The 17,528-nt window shown below is 37.5% G+C and overlaps 1 protein-coding gene across 1 annotated transcript in view; it reads left to right on the top strand.

Moving 5' to 3' along the window:
• pola2 (polymerase (DNA directed), alpha 2) overlaps positions 1 to 17,528 on the top strand; it is a 69,955-nt gene that overhangs the window by 42,736 nt on the left and 9,691 nt on the right. Inside the window, exons 14-15 of the mRNA XM_028802316.2 lie at positions 5,073 to 5,181; positions 9,078 to 9,184. Coding sequence (XP_028658149.1) covers positions 5,073 to 5,181; positions 9,078 to 9,184 — 216 coding nt within the window. The remainder of the gene's footprint in view (positions 1 to 5,072; positions 5,182 to 9,077; positions 9,185 to 17,528) is intronic.

The raw sequence follows: 17,528 nt of genomic DNA, 5'->3' as shown, positions 1-17,528 counted from the left end.
GAGTTAGGTGTTCTTACTTCCTTGTTGTTCTAATAACTCTTTCAGCAGCATTTTTAATTAGCTGAAAACCGTATAAAAATGAATTGAGCAGCCAGTGAACACTGCATTGCAATGGTCGATCCCACTAGAAGTAAACACACGCATTAATTTCTCTTAATCTTGCATATTTAGAAAACACCTTAATTTTCCTTTTTAAGATGCAAGAAACATGTTTTGGACAATTTTGTAATGTGTGCTTTAAATGACATTAACGCATTGATTGTGGGCTGATTCAGTAAAACCTAATGGTGATTCAAATAGAGTTAAACAATGATAAAATATTGCCTACACATTACACTCCCCATTGGAGAGACAGTGGAGTCAAAGAAGGTCTTGCTTTTATATAAACCTGTTTTTAATAAATACAGTGGGTATAGAAAAGAATCTCCCCCTTTGAAAATATACACATTTGTGTTACTTTACAGCCTAAAATGAAAATACACAAATATATAAAAAAAAGTTTGAATTAATAAAGGCTAATTAATAATTAGTAAACTAAACTAATTATTAATAAAGTACTGTGGCAATACTTTTTGGAACCACCTTTTGCTTTAATTACAGAAATGAGTCTGTTGGAATCCTTCTGTACAAACTTTGCACATCTAGACTGAACAATATTTGCCCACACATCTTTCCAGAACTGCCCAAGCTCACTCAGATTGGATGATGACCGTTGGGTGACTGCAAACCTCGCATCATTCCACAGATTTTCAATAGGTTTAATTCTGGGCTCTGCCTAGGTCATGCAAGGACATTCACTTTTTTTTCTCCTTCAGCCACTGTGTGGTCAATTTTGCTGTGTGCTTTGGGACATTGTTATGTTGAAAGGTGAACCTTCTTCTCATCTTCAACTTTATGGCAGAGGGCAGCAGGTTTTCTTGAAGAATTTGACTATGCTTTTGCCCCATCCATTTTTTTCTTCTACCCTGACAAGTGCCCCAGTCCTTGCTGCAGAGAAATACTCCCACAAGAGGATACTACCACCTCTGTGCTTTACTGTAGGAATGGTGTGTTTTGGATAGTGAGCTGTATTGGCTTTCAACCAGGTGTACCATTTGGTGTTGAGGCCAAATAGTTCAATTGTGGTATCCTCTAATCATAACACCTTTTTGCACTTGGTCATGGAATGTCTGTGTTTTAACAAAGCTCAAGTTACCATTGGCCTCTGAGCAGCCTCTCTGATCAGTTTCCTCATCGCTCTTTCATCCAGTTTGGAGGGAACTGCCTGATCCAGGGAGGGTCCTGGTAGTACCAAACACTTTGCACTTTTTAATTATCGACTTTACTGTGCTCCTGTGGATTGATAATTAAATCTTTTTCTATCCATCTAATTACTTGTGCCTGTCCTCAACTTCATCCTTGATCTTTTGAAAGTGCCTTGCCACCCGTAGTCAATTGTTTACTTTCAGTTGCACTACCAAGCACTAGAATGCTCCAGGGATGGCTGTTTTTATGCTAAACCAATCAAAATAATTACAATGGATCAGGTGGAAGACAGTTACCTGGGAGTGCAGTGGAGAAGGTGATTACTTACACCTGATTGAGTTTACAAGTATTGTTTGGAAGGGGGTGATCCTTTATCAGTCTCAGTGATTGTAGTTTTTTATTTATTATTATTTTTCTGAACTGCTGCTATTATATCTTTGGCTTGGATGTTATAGGTTGCATCAAGAAAATATAGCTGAAAAATATTTGTGTGTGTGAATATTTTCATAGGGTGTGATTCTTTTCTATACCCACTGTACATCAAATGTACGGAAATAGAGATGGACATGGTAACTTGCCTTTATTGTAACTTGTTGAGTGCTGCAAAAGCAGAGCTTTTGCCGGGTCATTCATCTCGCCATCACTGTCAATTCTTTGATTCTGCTTATGCCACCCTTAATTTCTGCTTCTCCACCTCCACCAGTGTTTTGCATAATCTTACCTGGTAATTCTGCTTACGTTTGTTTTGTACAGGTGCTGCCTTTTTTGGCTTTGAATTCCTCACATTTGAGAGTCACTGCAGTGCATGCATGGGTGATTTACACAAAGTCTGAAATAAAGTTTCACTGACCGTGATTTGTCTGCCTGATTCAGACCAATCTCTTTGACTGTTAATCACCTGACTCTGAATTAACTTGATGATTTAAAGCTACTGTACTGCCTGAATATGTAACACTGGATATTAACATAAATAATGATAAAACAATATTGAAAATTTTGGATATTCTTAAAGCAATAAATAAATGCCTATTTATTTTTTTATTCATCCATTAACTTCCCTGCTTATTCCAATTCATGGTCCTGGAATATCAGGGCTAATTCTGATAGAACAGGACACAATTTTTCTAAACACCTATATCAGTTTGCTCTGATATGTATTGCTCATTTCAATTAATAGCACTTTTATTACACGTGTTTGTTGTTTATTATTTGAACTCCTTTTATCTTTAGAGTGATGAGGTTTTCACTGTCCTGTCTTCACTTACAGTTGTAGTGGAAATGGCCCCAGCAGATAGCCTCCTTTCACACATGACGCCTTTGTGCCCAGTTACATTGATTTGAATACAATTGCATTTGTGGTCTTGACTTATTTTTTGGTTTTACAGTGGTAAATTTAAATGTCAGTGGCAACCATTTCTCGTTTATGCATATGTAACCCTCACACAAGTCATGCACCCTTGTAGTGTTAGGCTGTAACAGGAGAGTGCATGTGTATCCAGACTAAGAAGCAATGTACTGTATTCTGTACTGTGCAATGATTGATATATAGTATTTGAGTAAAGCAGATTTCATTTCTGCCACTCCACCCCCCCCCCAAATTTGGTTATATCTCGGCTGGTTATTATTCTGCTCTGCTTCCCAGATAAATGATTGCTATACTAGATATAGGTATTACGGTACTTTCTCCACTTAAAATAATGTGTAGCTTTATTGACTTTTAGGATTCCAAACCTTTTTCCCCTCAAAAGGTTTTCTTTCCCATCATTGTCTTTTGATTAATATATTATAGTATGGTTTTTGGCAGCCTTTAACATTTGAATGTAACATTTATTGTCTAATGTACAGTAGGTCCCTTGGAGAACTGCTGCCAGCAGTAAGGGGACACCCTTTAAAGAATTGCCGTGGACAGTCATCCCTCATTACCCCTTGGAGATTCACCACCAATTGTCATGCTGGTTTCACCCTTGAATAATCGCCTCTTTCAATTTTCCTGGGGGGTGGATTTCCCCCTTAGAGAATTGTTGCTGATGGTCACGGCGGAGCAATGTTGTCTCCATAAACTGCCTGTGGCAACCTATCGCAAGACACTTAACAAACCATATGTGACCCTTTCCCATTATCAGTGGTGATTCATATCTCTGTGTAACCCCAAAAGTCGCAAGTTGCAACCCACAATTTAAGAAATTATGGTCAAATGGAATACAACAGTGGAAGAGCGGAGATGTATTTTTATTAGTGTAGACATGTGCTTTTTCTGATTTCTCATATCTGTATAAGACATTTTGCTTTAATTATTTGAAATTTTTTGTCATATACAATAATTATTTTCAGTTAGACTTTTCGGCTTTTAGACACTGTTCAGTGGTTTCTCTATACTCTGCTTTACTTATTTAAAAATAGTCCTCCTAATGACTTCTCCTTATTGTGACGTAACCTGTTTCAGACAGACATTCCATTGGAAAAAATAATATTTGATACTACAAGTGCCAGAGTACTCACTATATCTTCTGTTGAAAATGCAGTATTTAAATTAAAAGCTCCTTTTTTATGAAAATGAAAATTGAACTTTTTTTAATTACCATTTGTTTCATTAGAAAAGGGATATTAGGGTGACCCCCATCCTCACTTTCAGACTTCTTTACATAGACCTGTACAGTGTGTCCCAAATTTCTACCATAGAACGTGTACATTTACACTCGCCAACCTCACAAAGATACAGCTGTAACCCGTATCTCCACTTGTTCCCTTTCTTTTTCATCTGTGATCATAGGCGACAAGACAGAGTACCAAAACGAGCAGAAGAGAAGATTTGTGCTTTTTTTCATGCATTATATATTAAGTTAAAGTTTCTAAATGTGCCTAAAACAGAAACAAAGTAAAGTAAGTGTGACAGAATGATACTAGTACAGCCTGAATGAGTAGCAGTTTGTCTTATTAGGAGTATAGACATCCAGCAGGCCTAGATAACCAAATGAACCCTTGTCTTAGTATGCTGATTGCTCTGTGGATGATGGACTAATAGAAACTACTGGGCTTCTCTTTTAGCCTGAATTTAAGCTGGTCTCATGTTTTCTTGATTCACATCTTTGACCAATGTGGAGTTGTAGTGTAGGGCCAACCCCCTTTGTTCATGTCTTAGCCCCATTGACCAATCCTCTCTAGAGATGATGTATATCCTTGAAATATTCACCAGCTCTCCTTTTCACTGGGCTAGGTCAAACTTTTTTTTTCCCCTTGAATGTTTACACTTTTCATAAAGAGATCCATCCTAGTTGACAACTTATTCTGTTTTTTGACCTGGAGTCCTCGGAGTAGAACACACACATAGCAGAACAAGTTTTTCTTAAGATTTTATGTATACCTGCTCTGTTCTGTTCTTGTATGTGGTACATACAAGAAAAGCTTCTAAATGTTTTTTGTCTAAGTGCATACTTTTATTATAATATTATACGTGAAATAAACGCACCATCCTCATTCCACAATTTGTCCATTGTCATGCATCAGTTTTCAAAGTCAAGCTGTGGCACTGGAGACGTATGTTAAATGTGACAACGTTCTGTGAGCCTTCAGTTTAGTAAATTGCATCTGAATTGATTGTGTTCTTAGTGTTACTAGAATTGAGTGAAAATGTGTTCTAACTTGTCTTATTCTAATTTCATTCATTCTGAATTTTATATTCTGTTTTTATAATGAATATTACTGGGAAGTGCTTCAGAAAGAAAAAGCAAATATATTGATATATTCCCTGCAGTGTGAATTGCAAGGATCTTATGTTTTTCAAACTTGTATAGCAAATACATTGTAAATATCTCCTTTCTGATCAATAGGTTGAACACCCAACTTGTGTTTGTGCCTTCCCTTCGTGATGTGCATCACGAGTATGTCTACCCGCAGCCTCCATTTGTTTTCCCCGAGATATCCAAGGAAGACAGACAGGTAATGTACCCCAGTCCCTAACCACTGCCACCACTACCCCATCCAACTTTACATCTAAATCTTTTTTTTTATTGTTGCCCCTATGGGCATTTGGTTTTCTCTGATATTTTACATACTTGTAAAGTTGTCAGTATTTGTTCCACCAGAGTGAGATGTTATATTCATCTCTTTTTCGTAGAACATATTCATGTTTAAATTAAATGCTACTTGTTCACTTACTGTACTTGTAAACATGTGAGTGTCAGTATGCTTTTGAACATTGGGCAGGAAAGTGTGCATAAATGCATCCACTTTATGCATTTGTGTGTTATCAGGGTGATAGCCTCCAACAATCTTATATTTGGAGTAATCAGCACAAGGCAACAACCAACCATAGAGAACACTCCAGTGCACCGCTGTACAAACTCTCACATCCACACGCAGTAACACATAACCAGTTTAGAGAAGCAAGTACAGACTCTGGATTCGGAAGAAGCAAATTTGACACCAGCAACATTTGAATATAGGCCCTTTGTGTTGCCAATTATTTTCCCATCATGCTACCCTCAAACATATAAAATATATTCTTGAACTTTGCTTGTCTTGGAAATCTGATACTAGAGCTAAACAGTTGCAAATATTACAGTCAAGTTAAACACTTTGACATTAAGTGACACACTATGTTTAATAACTGTCACCGGGTCTTGATGCATTTCTTAAATCTGTATTTCAAATACAGTATGTGGTTTTGGGTGTGTGTGTTTTTTTTTTTTTATATATATATATTTTTGTGTATATGTGTGTGTGTGTGTGTGTGTGTGTGTGTGTATGTATGTATGTATATATATATATAATATAATAGAGAGAGAGAGTCATATGAAAATGTTTGGGAACCCCTGTTAATTCTTTGGATTTTTGGTTATCATTGGCTGAGCTTTCAAAGTAGCAACTTCCTATTAATATATGACATATTAATGTTTATTGGATTAACAGAAAATATGCATCATAACAAAATCAGACAAGTGCATAAATTTGGGCACCCCAACAGAGATATTACATCAATACTTAGTTGAGCCTCCTTTTGCAAATATAACAGCCTCTAGACGCCTCCCATAGCCTTTGAGTGTCTGGATTCTGGATGGAGGTATTTTTGACCATTCTTCTATACAGAATCTCTCCAGTTCAGTTAAATTTGATGGCTGCCGAGCATGGACAGCCTGCTTCAAATCATTCCATAGATTTTCGATGATATTCAACTCAGGGGACTGTGATGGCCATTCCAGAACATTATACTTCTCCCTCTGCATGAATGCCTTTGTAGATTTCAAACTGTGTTTTGGGTCATTGTCTTGTTGGAACATCCAACCCCTGCGTAACTTCCACTTTGTGACTGATGCTTGAATATTATCCTGAAGAATTTGTTGATATTGGGTTGAATTAATCTGACCCTCGATGTGTGTGTATGTATATATGAATGTGTGTGTGTGTGTGTGTGTGTGTATGTATGTATGTGTGTGTGTATATGTATAATATACACAGTGCATCCGGAAAGTATTCACAGCGCATCACTTTTTCCACATTTTGTTATGTTACAGCCTTATTCCAAAATGGATTAAATTCATTTTTTCCCTCAGAATTCTACACACAACACCCCATAATGATAACGTGAAAAAAGTTTACTTGAGGTTTTTGCAAATGTATTAAAAATAAAAAATTGAGAAAGCACATGTACATAAGTATTGACAGCCTTTGCCATGAAGCTCGAAATTGAGCTCAGGTGCATCCTGTTTCCCCTGATCTTCCTTGAGATGTTTCTGCAGCTTAATTGGAGTCCACCTGTGGTAAATTCAGTTGACTGGACAAGATTTGGAAAGGCACACACCTGTCTATATAAGGTCCCACAGCTGAAAGTTCATGTCAGAGCACAAACCAAGCATGAAGTCAAAGGAATTGTCTGTAGACCTCCGAGACAGGATTGTCTCAAGGCACATATCTGGGGAAGGTTACAGAAAAATTTCTGCTGCTTTGAAGGTCCCAATGAGCACAGTGGCCTCCATCATCCGTAAGTGGAAGAAGTTCGAAACCACCAGGACTCTTCCTAGAGCTGGCCGGCCATCTAAACTGAGCAATCGGGGGAGAAGGGCCTTAGTCAGGGAGGTGACCAAGAACCCGATGGTCACTCTGTCAGAGCTCCAGAGGTCCTCTGTGGAGAGAGGAGAACCTTCCAGAAGGACAACCATCTCTGCAGCAATCCACCAATCAGGCCTGTATGGTAGAGTGGCCAGGCGGAAGCCACTCCTTAGTAAAAGGCACATGGCAGCCCGCCTGGAGTTTGCCAAAAGGCACCTGAAGGACTCTCAGACCATCAAGAAAATTCTCTGGTCTGATGAGACAAAGATTGAACTCTTTGGTGTGAATGCCAGGCATCACATTTGGAGGAAACCTGGCACCATCCCTACAGTGAAGCATGGTGGTGGCAGCATCATGCTGTGGGGATGTTTTTCAGTGGCAGGAACTGGGAGACTAGCCAGGATAAAGGGAAAGATGACTGCAGCAATGTACAGAGACATCCTGGATGAAAACCTGCTCTAGAGCGCTCTTGACCTCAGACTGGGGCGACGGTTCATCTTTCAGCAGGACAACAACACTAAGCACACAGCCAAGATATCAAAGGAGTGGCTTCAGGACAACTCTGTGAATGTCCTTGAGTGGCCCAGCCAGAGCCCAGACTTGAATCCAATTGAACATCTCTGGAGAGATCTTAAAATGGCTGTGCACTGACGCTTCCCATCCAACCTGATGGAGCTTGAGAGGTGCTGCAAAGAGGAATGGGCGAAACTGGTCAAGGATAGGTGTGCCAAGCTTGTGACATCATATTCAAAAAGACTTGAGGCTGTAATTGCTGCCAAAGGTGCATCGACCAAGTATTGAGCAAAGGCTGTGAAAACTTATGTACATGTGATTTCTCAGTTTTTTTATTTTTAATAAATTTGCAAAAACCTCAAGTAAACTTTTTTCACGTCATTATGAGGTGTTGTGTGCAGAATTCTGAGGAAAAAAATGAAATTAATCCATTTTGGAATAAGGCTGTAACATAACAAAAGGTGGAAAAAGTGATGCGCTGTGAATACTTTCTGGATGCACTGTGTATATGTGTATATATATATATATATATATATATATATATATATATATATATATATATATATATATATATATATATATATATATATATATATATATAGAGGGAGGGAAGTCTGGGCATCTCTGCTCAAGCTGCTGCCCCCGCGACCCGACCTCGGATAAGCGGGAGACAATGGATGGAGATATATATATATAATATAATAATATGTGTGTATGTATATTCGGTCGTGAACCGAAGCAATTTCCCGCATAGGATTGTATGTAAATATATATATATTTTTTAAGCATAAATATAGTTAATTAAACCATAGAATGCACAGCGTAATAGTAAACTAAATGTAAAAACATTGAATAACACTGAGAAAACTTTGAACAACAGAGAAAACTAACACTGCAATAGTTCGTGCTACCAACCGCTGGCTAAAAACACTTTTTTTTTTTTTTTTTTTTTTTTTGAGTTTTAAGCACAGGGAAAAAAATAAACATTTGAAAAAATCCGTAATTTAATAAACCACCAAGAAAAGTAACATTGCTGTAAACAGAAGTGAAAACAAAATCAAGCCCAGTGCATTCTTTAACTGCCTTCCTACCTTATGCGTCCAGCCCCCTCTCTCTCATGCTGCCTGTGTGTGTGCACACGTCTCTTTTGCGCTGCCTGTGTGTGTGCTCGCTCTCTCTCGCACTGTGTTTCTGCATGTATGTATGTATGTATGTATGTATGAATGAATGAATGAATGAATGATAGTTTGTTTTGTTTTTTTTTTTAAAAACAGAGAGTTCACCTGGTGCCGGATCCCTGTACTTTGAACATTAATGGAGTGGTTTTTGGATTGACCTCCACAGATATCATCTTCCATATGGGAACTGAAGAAATAAGCAGGTGCATAATAACAATGTTTTTGGTGCAATGGTCTGGAACCTGAGTCTTGGGTAAAAACAACGCAGAACATTAGTTCTTGTTAATTAAGCCAAAAGCTGTTATGGAGTGTAGACTGTGTCTCTGACGCAAGATTTGGTAAACTTGTTAATGACAGTTAACTCATTATCTTAGGAGGAGTTATGATTAGCTTTTCTAATGCAAAAATATTTGATAGATAATATTTTCATGAGCTTTATCAATGTTCTTAAGGCTGTGCATAACTGACTTCTTTTCACTAAAAACATATTATACAAATACACATAGTATAGTATAAACACATGTAAAGCCATCCAGTAATGAATTAGTAAAGCAGTTTAATTCAATTTAGCATTTTGAGCCTATACAAGTACCAACCCTGGACTGGATACTATCCCATCACAGAGCACACTCACTCCAATGATGACTGTTTATAGTCAACGTATATATTTTTTTTCAAATGAAAGAGAAAAGCCACAAATAGATAAAGAGCCACATACACTGTTTAAAAAGCAAATTTCTTATTCTGCTTAATGGGAACAGCACTGTTCAGTTTGTAAATAAACTACACTAATCACTGATCCATGCTGACACTATACATAAACTGATGCAGTCATTTCATTTTAAACTTGCATCATGATTTATGTTACAGTACTTGTTGCATAGTTCTTTCCCTAGATTTATTTATTACCTGGTGAATTCTGTTTTGTACCCTTGCAAGAATTATGCTCAAAAGATATATGGAAGCATCTAGTATATTATAAGTGATATAATATTGGAGTATGAGTAATTGGAATTTAGCTGTTTTGTAGTATAATATGTTAGAATGCTGTAATTTTGATAATTTTATTTTCCAGCACAGCAAACTTTTTATGCAAGAAAATGGTTTACATTTACTATACGAATGCCAAGATTCTTATCCTGGTTCCTCAAACTTTTCAACATCTTTTAGTATTTAAGGGGCAAAAATACTGTAACATAGATTCTAAGCATCAGTCATGTTTTTAGTCATCTTTATTGTTTGTCGTTTACTATTAGTGAATAACTTGCCTGTATTTCATCATTGATTTTTGACCACCTTTGATTTTCATTTATCATTATTTGCCATTAAAGGGCCTTTGATAGTATTAACATTATCTTATTTATATGCATTTAAAGTGAACTGTCTGTATGGGTTAAACACAAACAGATGGAAAACATTAACTATTTTCAAGGCACAAGTTTTTTTCATATACTCATAAAAGTAGGGGATGCTTCAGAATATACATATGCAGAAGGGAGTTTGGCGACTTGATGTAGTTTAGTTTTGCTTATCTTGCATTAATGCCATCAAAGGGTTACATTTATAAATCTCTCATAAGCTTGTAATTTGTGGTATATAAGTTATGAATATTCTTCATCACTGAGCACTGCCTTTTAAGTTAGTTTGGAAATTTTGTGGGTCTTAATAATTTCTTTAGACAAATACTCTTGGGTATTTCTATGTCAAACTTTGTTAGTAATACACTTCATACTATTTTGGTAGTTAAATTCAAATTAACTAGCCAACCCGCGGCGTAGCATACGCCGCATAATTATGTATTGATGGGTGAACACTTCCTGAATGACACAGTTGTCCAAATGGGGTGGGTTTGTGGATACCACTTTGAGTGAATGAAAAGATAGACCTCTGGAGATAGCAACATATAATTGTCCGTGACTGAAAGCGGGATCGTCTGTGACGAAGAAGGCCACGCTGGTGAAAGTTACTTCGTCGGTAGGGCTAAGTGTCAGCACTTGTAGATTAAGTTGTAGCAAGTCTTCGTTGTTGACGCTTAATATAGCTTGCGTACTGAGATGTTCCGGAGTCACAGTTGAGAAACACTTTTTTAATGTCTTTTAAGCACAGGGGAAAAAATGAACATGTGAAACATCCGTAATGTAATAAGCCACCAAGAAAAGTAACATTGCAACAATGCTATCTACGACCCGATCTCTGTAAACAGAAGTGAAAACAAAATCGAGCCCGGTGTATTCTTTAACTGCCTTGTGGTGCTGTAGTAGTGCTGCTGCTTTGCAGTAAGGAGACTGTGGAAGATTGTGGTTTTGCTTCCCGGTTCCTCCCTGTGTGGATAGTGGTTTGAATACTGAGAACACCGCTATATCAATGTAACGAAGTATTAACAGGAAATTGTCTTTGTGTAATAGTAAAAGACAAATTATCCGCGACAAACAAACTGTTTTACACACTGCATACCAACCCGCGCATAATCACGCCGCTTTTTAAATGTTTTTTAAGCAGAGGGAAAAAAATGAACATTTGCAAAATCTGTAACGCTGCTTTCAGTAAGTACAAATCACACGCATTTAATTTGTCGGCCACTTTTTGCCAGCTGTCTTTTCTGGTTTGGGCTGCTTTTGCAGTGTTACTGCTTGTGCATATTAAATCTTGAAATCCTTCGAGTAACTAATTAATGAATTAACACCAACCCACCCACACACACAGCTTGTGTGAAACAAATGCGCCCGTATTTTCATAATTTTGTTGCAGCCTATAGTGGAGTCAGGCACAGAGAAGGTCAGCTGCTGAGAGAGCGTCTCGACTGTTGCAGGGCCTGCATCGGTGAAGCAGGTGAGACGCTAATTAAACAGAGGCACAGGGCTTATTGGTTTTTAAAGACTGCTTCCTTCATTGTGTTTTAACCTCAGTTTTAAAGAATTGTTTTAAGGATCCCATGGGATACCCCTCGCAAACTGTTTTAGACGCTGCATTCAGCAATTCACATCCGCGACAAACATGCCTCTTCTTACATGGTCCTGCTTTGGTGGGCGGGGAAATGTTTTCCGTGTTCCTGCAGGACCATCTAAGAAGACGCATGTTTGTCGCGGATGCGAATTGCTGTATGTAGCGTGTAGAACAGTTTGCGATGTTGCACGCAGTCGTGCGTCGTAACCGAAAAGTCAACGTGGCTCAGAGCTGCATGTGGACTGTAGCACAGACAAACAGAAATGACGGTGTGTTTTCCGAGGCGTCGCGTCAGAGTTGGTGGGCATGGCTTTGCGAGTTTTCATCGTATCCAATGGTCTTAGAGTTGGTGGCCGTGGCTCCTTCCTGCGTGCTTTCATGGGTGTCGTGCCGCTCTGGCGGCGGCTTAGAGAATTATATATATAGATTCTGTATTCACAATGTTGCCAAAAATTAGCAACACATTCTCTTGCTCTCATTTAGGGGTGTTGGAACACAGGCTTAATATACCAGCTTGGATTCCAGAACATTGCATCATATTAGAAAAACTGAGTCTTGCTCAATACTGATTATTAAGAGAGTTGTATCCAAAAATCTGGGCCTTTTGAATTCTGAAAGCCTAGAGTACCTTTAACATGTTAATGGAAGGAAAAGTAAAATCAATAGATTTGTAAAAATTAATTGCAAAATTCTAAAATTCATTTATTTCTGTATGGGAGCTATGTCCTATTTAGCTATCTACCATTTATGAAAGTGAAACACTGTTCACTGTGAACAATGGTTATAGTCTTTTAAAACTGTGTTTAGTGGCCACGTCTTGGTTAATGCTATCTAACATATATGTATATTATTAGCCTCTTGTCTTTGCTTTTGAAATCTTTTACTGTTTTCATTTGTTTTGGTTTAAATATCAATATCACTAAGGTTCTATATTATAACTTCTGTCAGAGATGCATTATGATACCAGAAAAAAAATCTGAATGGCGAAGGTGCATTTTATGTTACCTGAAAAGATGGAAGATTGATAGCACAGACAGTGACAGGGTTGTTGTTTTTTGTTTTTTAACTGTTACAGTTCACATTTATTTAGAGGTCAATTTAATTTTCAGTTCAGTCTGTTTTTCTGTCCCAAATGACAAATGCATCGGAATTGACACAGGTTTAATGTAATGAATTAAAGTTGGGTCTGGTGAGAACATAATGCATAGGTTTTAGTGACTGATAATGCTTGGGATACTTTTTAGTAAGAACCTAGTCTTTTGAGTTAATTTCTAATGAATTCTGAAAAAGATTATCCTGTAATTATGTCCAAATGACAATTACAATTGGACAAATATAATTTAAGGTCAAAAATGTGTTGGGGTGACACTGTACTGACTTGTCACCTTCATTATATTTAGAACACTAGATTATATGTTTGGAAACAAGAAGGCAGTAATGAAGAGTTTTATTTTCAAATTGTGCTTTTCCCTGTAATTTCCCCCTGCTTGTTTCAGGATATTTTCTTCTCATTTTTTGACAAAGTTGAGAGTCCTCTAATTTCTACCGTAATGTTAAATGTGATATGCACAGGGCATATTCGAGCTCCTAAATATGGTTTAATGTACAAAACAGCATTTTTGCTGGTTTATAGGGTTATTTTGATGTGTGCAATTTCTGGTGCCATGATTAGCAAATGTAACAACCTTAATTCATAACTTCTGTCTTTCATATCCAAAAAATCTCAGAACAGTTTTCAACACTTTTCTAGCACTAAGATGTGTTAGCATGTTTTGGAAAATGATTTATATAAAAAGTTATGTAAAACCAAAAACTATTTTAAAATAAAAATTTATGGGTGGCACTGACCCGAAAGCAGGAGACAGAGCTGGAGGTAGCAGAGTTAAAGATGCTAAGATTTGCACTGGGTGTGACGAGGATGGATAGGATTAATAATAATTCTTTACATTTATATAGCGCTTTTCTCACTACTCAAAGTGCTCTCCACACAGGGAGGACCCGGGAAGCGTACCCACAATCTCCTTACTGCAAAGCAGCAGCAGCACTACCACTGCGCAATCTGTGAGGATGGATTAGAAATGAGTACATTAGAGGGTCAGCTCAAATTGGAAGATTGAGAGACAAAGTCAGAGAGGCAAGATTGCGTTGGTTTGGACATGTGCAGAGGAGAGATGCTGGGTATATTGGGAGAAGGATGCTAAGGATAGAGCTGCCAGGGAAAAGGAAAAGAGGAAGGCCTAAGAGAAGGTTTATGGATGTGGTGAGAGAGGACATGCAGGTGATGGGTGTAACAGAGCAAGATGCATAGGACAGAAAGATATGGAAGATGATGATCTGCTGGGGCAACCCCTAACGGGAGCAGCCGAAAGAAGAAGACGACGACTAATTAATGGATTGTAGTAAAATATTTCCTTGCATCCTGCACATGCATAGTATAACAGAAAATAACTCATTTTTGTCCTTAGGGCTGATGACTTGGAGCCCAGGTATAAAGTTTATATCTAAAATGCTACAGAAAATAATACTTTACAGACAGCTGTAATTAAAGATTCTCTTTAAGTAATAATGACTTTTAGTAATATGTTTATATATCTATTTATGAATACAATAGAAACTGCTCTTGATTGCCAAATGACATATAAATTAATTTCTTTGTTTCCTATATTTAAAAAAAAAAAAACTCTTTAGAAACTATGCAAAATGTATAATAATGTCCTTAAAGTATGCATTCCTTATAATTTCTGAAAAGCAGTAAGAGCTTTAACTTGGACAAGGAGTAGCTGAAAAAAGAAAGTGCTATTGCAATGCCTAGCACATGTAAGGGCATTTCAGGTAAGGTGACATTTTAGAATGCTTGACTTGTCAGCATGGTGTTTAAAAAAAAAAATAAAAAAAAAAAAATTCAGCAACAAACTGCAGTGAAGTATGGAACTGCAAAATGCCAAATTTTGGATTTGATATCACTAGTATCTCTGTTGGAGAGAGTTAGACCATGTTGAATTAACAGGAGATCTCCATAACTCCGCACAGCAAAGCATCCAAAGCTAAGAGAAGTGGGACAATGTTTTCCTTGTAAGTGACAGTAGGTTAGGTAGAAATCTCTAACCCATTAGGTAGTGGCAGACAGTCCTGAACTGTAAGGATTGTTAATATATTTTTCATTAATGTAGGTAGCATATAGTATATGAAAAACAGAAACTACTGAAGAGAGTTTGAGCTTTGTGCCCTTTAAGGAAAAGTAGCCCTAAATCTAGAAGCAATTCCTAGGATTGGTTTTTGAAGAATCTCGAGAGGCATAGCAAGTCTAGAGTCAAGAGAATGGAAGCCAGGAAAGGATGCTTAGTCTCTTGTGATTTACTCTGTGTTTGAAGGTAGAAAGTTCTGCCACATGGACTGCTTGCTAATTCATAAGTAATGAAGCCACAGTGATGAAGATGAAAATTAGGATAGAATTAGGCTGGGAAAATTACTTTGGAGCAAGTGAGTGATCCTCGCTACGCACATAAATAAGGTATACTTTTCATAATACTTCTGAACTGGGGATTCTCAAACCTTAGCAAAACATGCCTAAGTGTAGTGAAGGGTTTAAGTATACAAAGCTAGTCACAAAATTAACAGAATAGCCGTTTTAGGCCAATTAATTCCACAGTTATTAATTAATATGTTTGAGCAATTTAATGTCATAAATACAGAGAATTAATAGTTCTCTCACCAATAATGATAGTTCATCCAGGTTAACTGGCAGAAACGTTTCCCAAACTACTCCAAAAGCCGAGCCTTACAGTGGGGATAAGGTTTTAGTAGTAGGCATTATTTAAAAAACACATCTGGAAAAAACGTATAGCTAAAGACATCAGTTTTAACACAATTTTATTTTCTTTATTGAGAACAAAGATTTTCCCTTGGTTGAATTTTATTGCTACTGCTTAATTTATTACTGCTCCATAATTGTAAAGGATAACACCATTTACCATCACCATTGTTTTAACATAGTGCTTTAGCTTACTGTTTTTCTTACAGTGGACTGAAATCTGATATCTCTTACAATTGACTGTTGGTTTTATTACCATCTCCAGACTGGTGAGGATTTATAACAATATTCGTGAGACCGCCTAAAGTCTCTTTAGACAAGTGGTTCTCAGCCAAGTGCCACAGTTAATTTCTTGGGTGCTGCATAATAGACTAAAAAAAATTATAGCAGCAAAATACTTTAATTTCTAAAAACCAGCAAGGGTGTCAAAGTTATGTTTCTAAAGCAGACTGCTTCATCAATATTCAAAACATGTTGCCTACGGGATGCAATGACCTAGTTTTCTCAAAGGCCATCTTTAAAGTGTGCTTCATATATAGATTGTATTTGTATATAGCTTAGCTGGATTATTTACACCTGGCATTAAAATTAAAATGCATCCAGTGTCCATCATGTCTAGACAGAAGTTGGAAATACTTCTCACATATGTACAGCAACTTGGGGCTTAGTCATCACTCCCGTTTATCTGTGCAAAACAGTGCACCACAGCTACCAGTTATGATACCCGGGTTGCCTGCAGCTGGCATCCTTTTGAACCCCGGACCATTGATAGTCATGAAACCAAGGATGAGCCAGTGCAATAAGGACTCGAACAAGAAAAGGCTGTTGTAAGAAGTGTGCAGTGATTTTATTAAAACAAACCAAAATGGTGTTCGAAACAGAATAAAGTGCGGTGCTGTTCATCTTCAGATAAATAAATAAATATAATCTGTTAAAAAAATAAAAGTCCATGTGGAAATTAAATCCAACAAATAAATAATCCCAAATAGAGTTTAAAACCCTCAGTTTATAACACAGTCAGGGTCTGCCTCTGTTAAAACCAATCATGAGTCTCAGTGCATCCATCCATTTCTGTGCACCTGCAGCTCACCTTTAGAAGTATTGTCAGTGGCAAAGAATGCTATCCGGCTGATACGGTCAACCATGTTACTGGCCTGTATCCTCAATCCCACCCGTCAGTGTCCATGAGGATCCCACAAGTCCTGTTCCCTTCATTCACCACCTTCCCTCTGCATCTATGGAACTAACCCTGGAGCATTACTGCTTTATAAGTGGCCCTCTTCCTGACTGCTATGCCTGCTTGCTGCTGCACCAGATCGGCTGCAATCCTGACTTTAATTTTGTTTCTGATCATCCGTTATCTTTCTCTGAATCTTTCTTTCTTTTCACTTCCCCCATTACTCTTTTCCCAGGATTGTTTTCTACCTTGTAAGCACAGATGCTCTGCTTGAAAATCTGGAGAACATCATTGGGGAACAGCTGAGCCAGTTGTGCTTACAAGAAACAGTCAATGAGCTCGCCTCACCAACCAAACACTTTGCGACCACACTCAAAAGCCAAGACACATTCTTTTTTTTTTTTTTTTTTTTTTTAAATAACGCTTTTGCCACGGACCCCAAAATACACTGCATAACGGTAATACTGTATGTAGTTAAAAAGGTAATGTCCTCTTGTGAAGTTTGCAACTTAATTAACTGCTGCCCACCACCATAAACGATGCTTCTATCTTTTCTGCCAATTTGGTTGTTTTATATGGAGAGAAAATGCATTTATGTTTCTACTTGTGTTCAATG

This window comes from Erpetoichthys calabaricus, chromosome 1 (assembly GCF_900747795.2).
Source record: "Erpetoichthys calabaricus chromosome 1, fErpCal1.3, whole genome shotgun sequence".
In the NCBI taxonomy this organism is placed as follows: Eukaryota; Metazoa; Chordata; class Cladistia; order Polypteriformes; family Polypteridae; genus Erpetoichthys; species Erpetoichthys calabaricus.
This window is presented reverse-complemented; position numbering and strand designations above follow the sequence as displayed.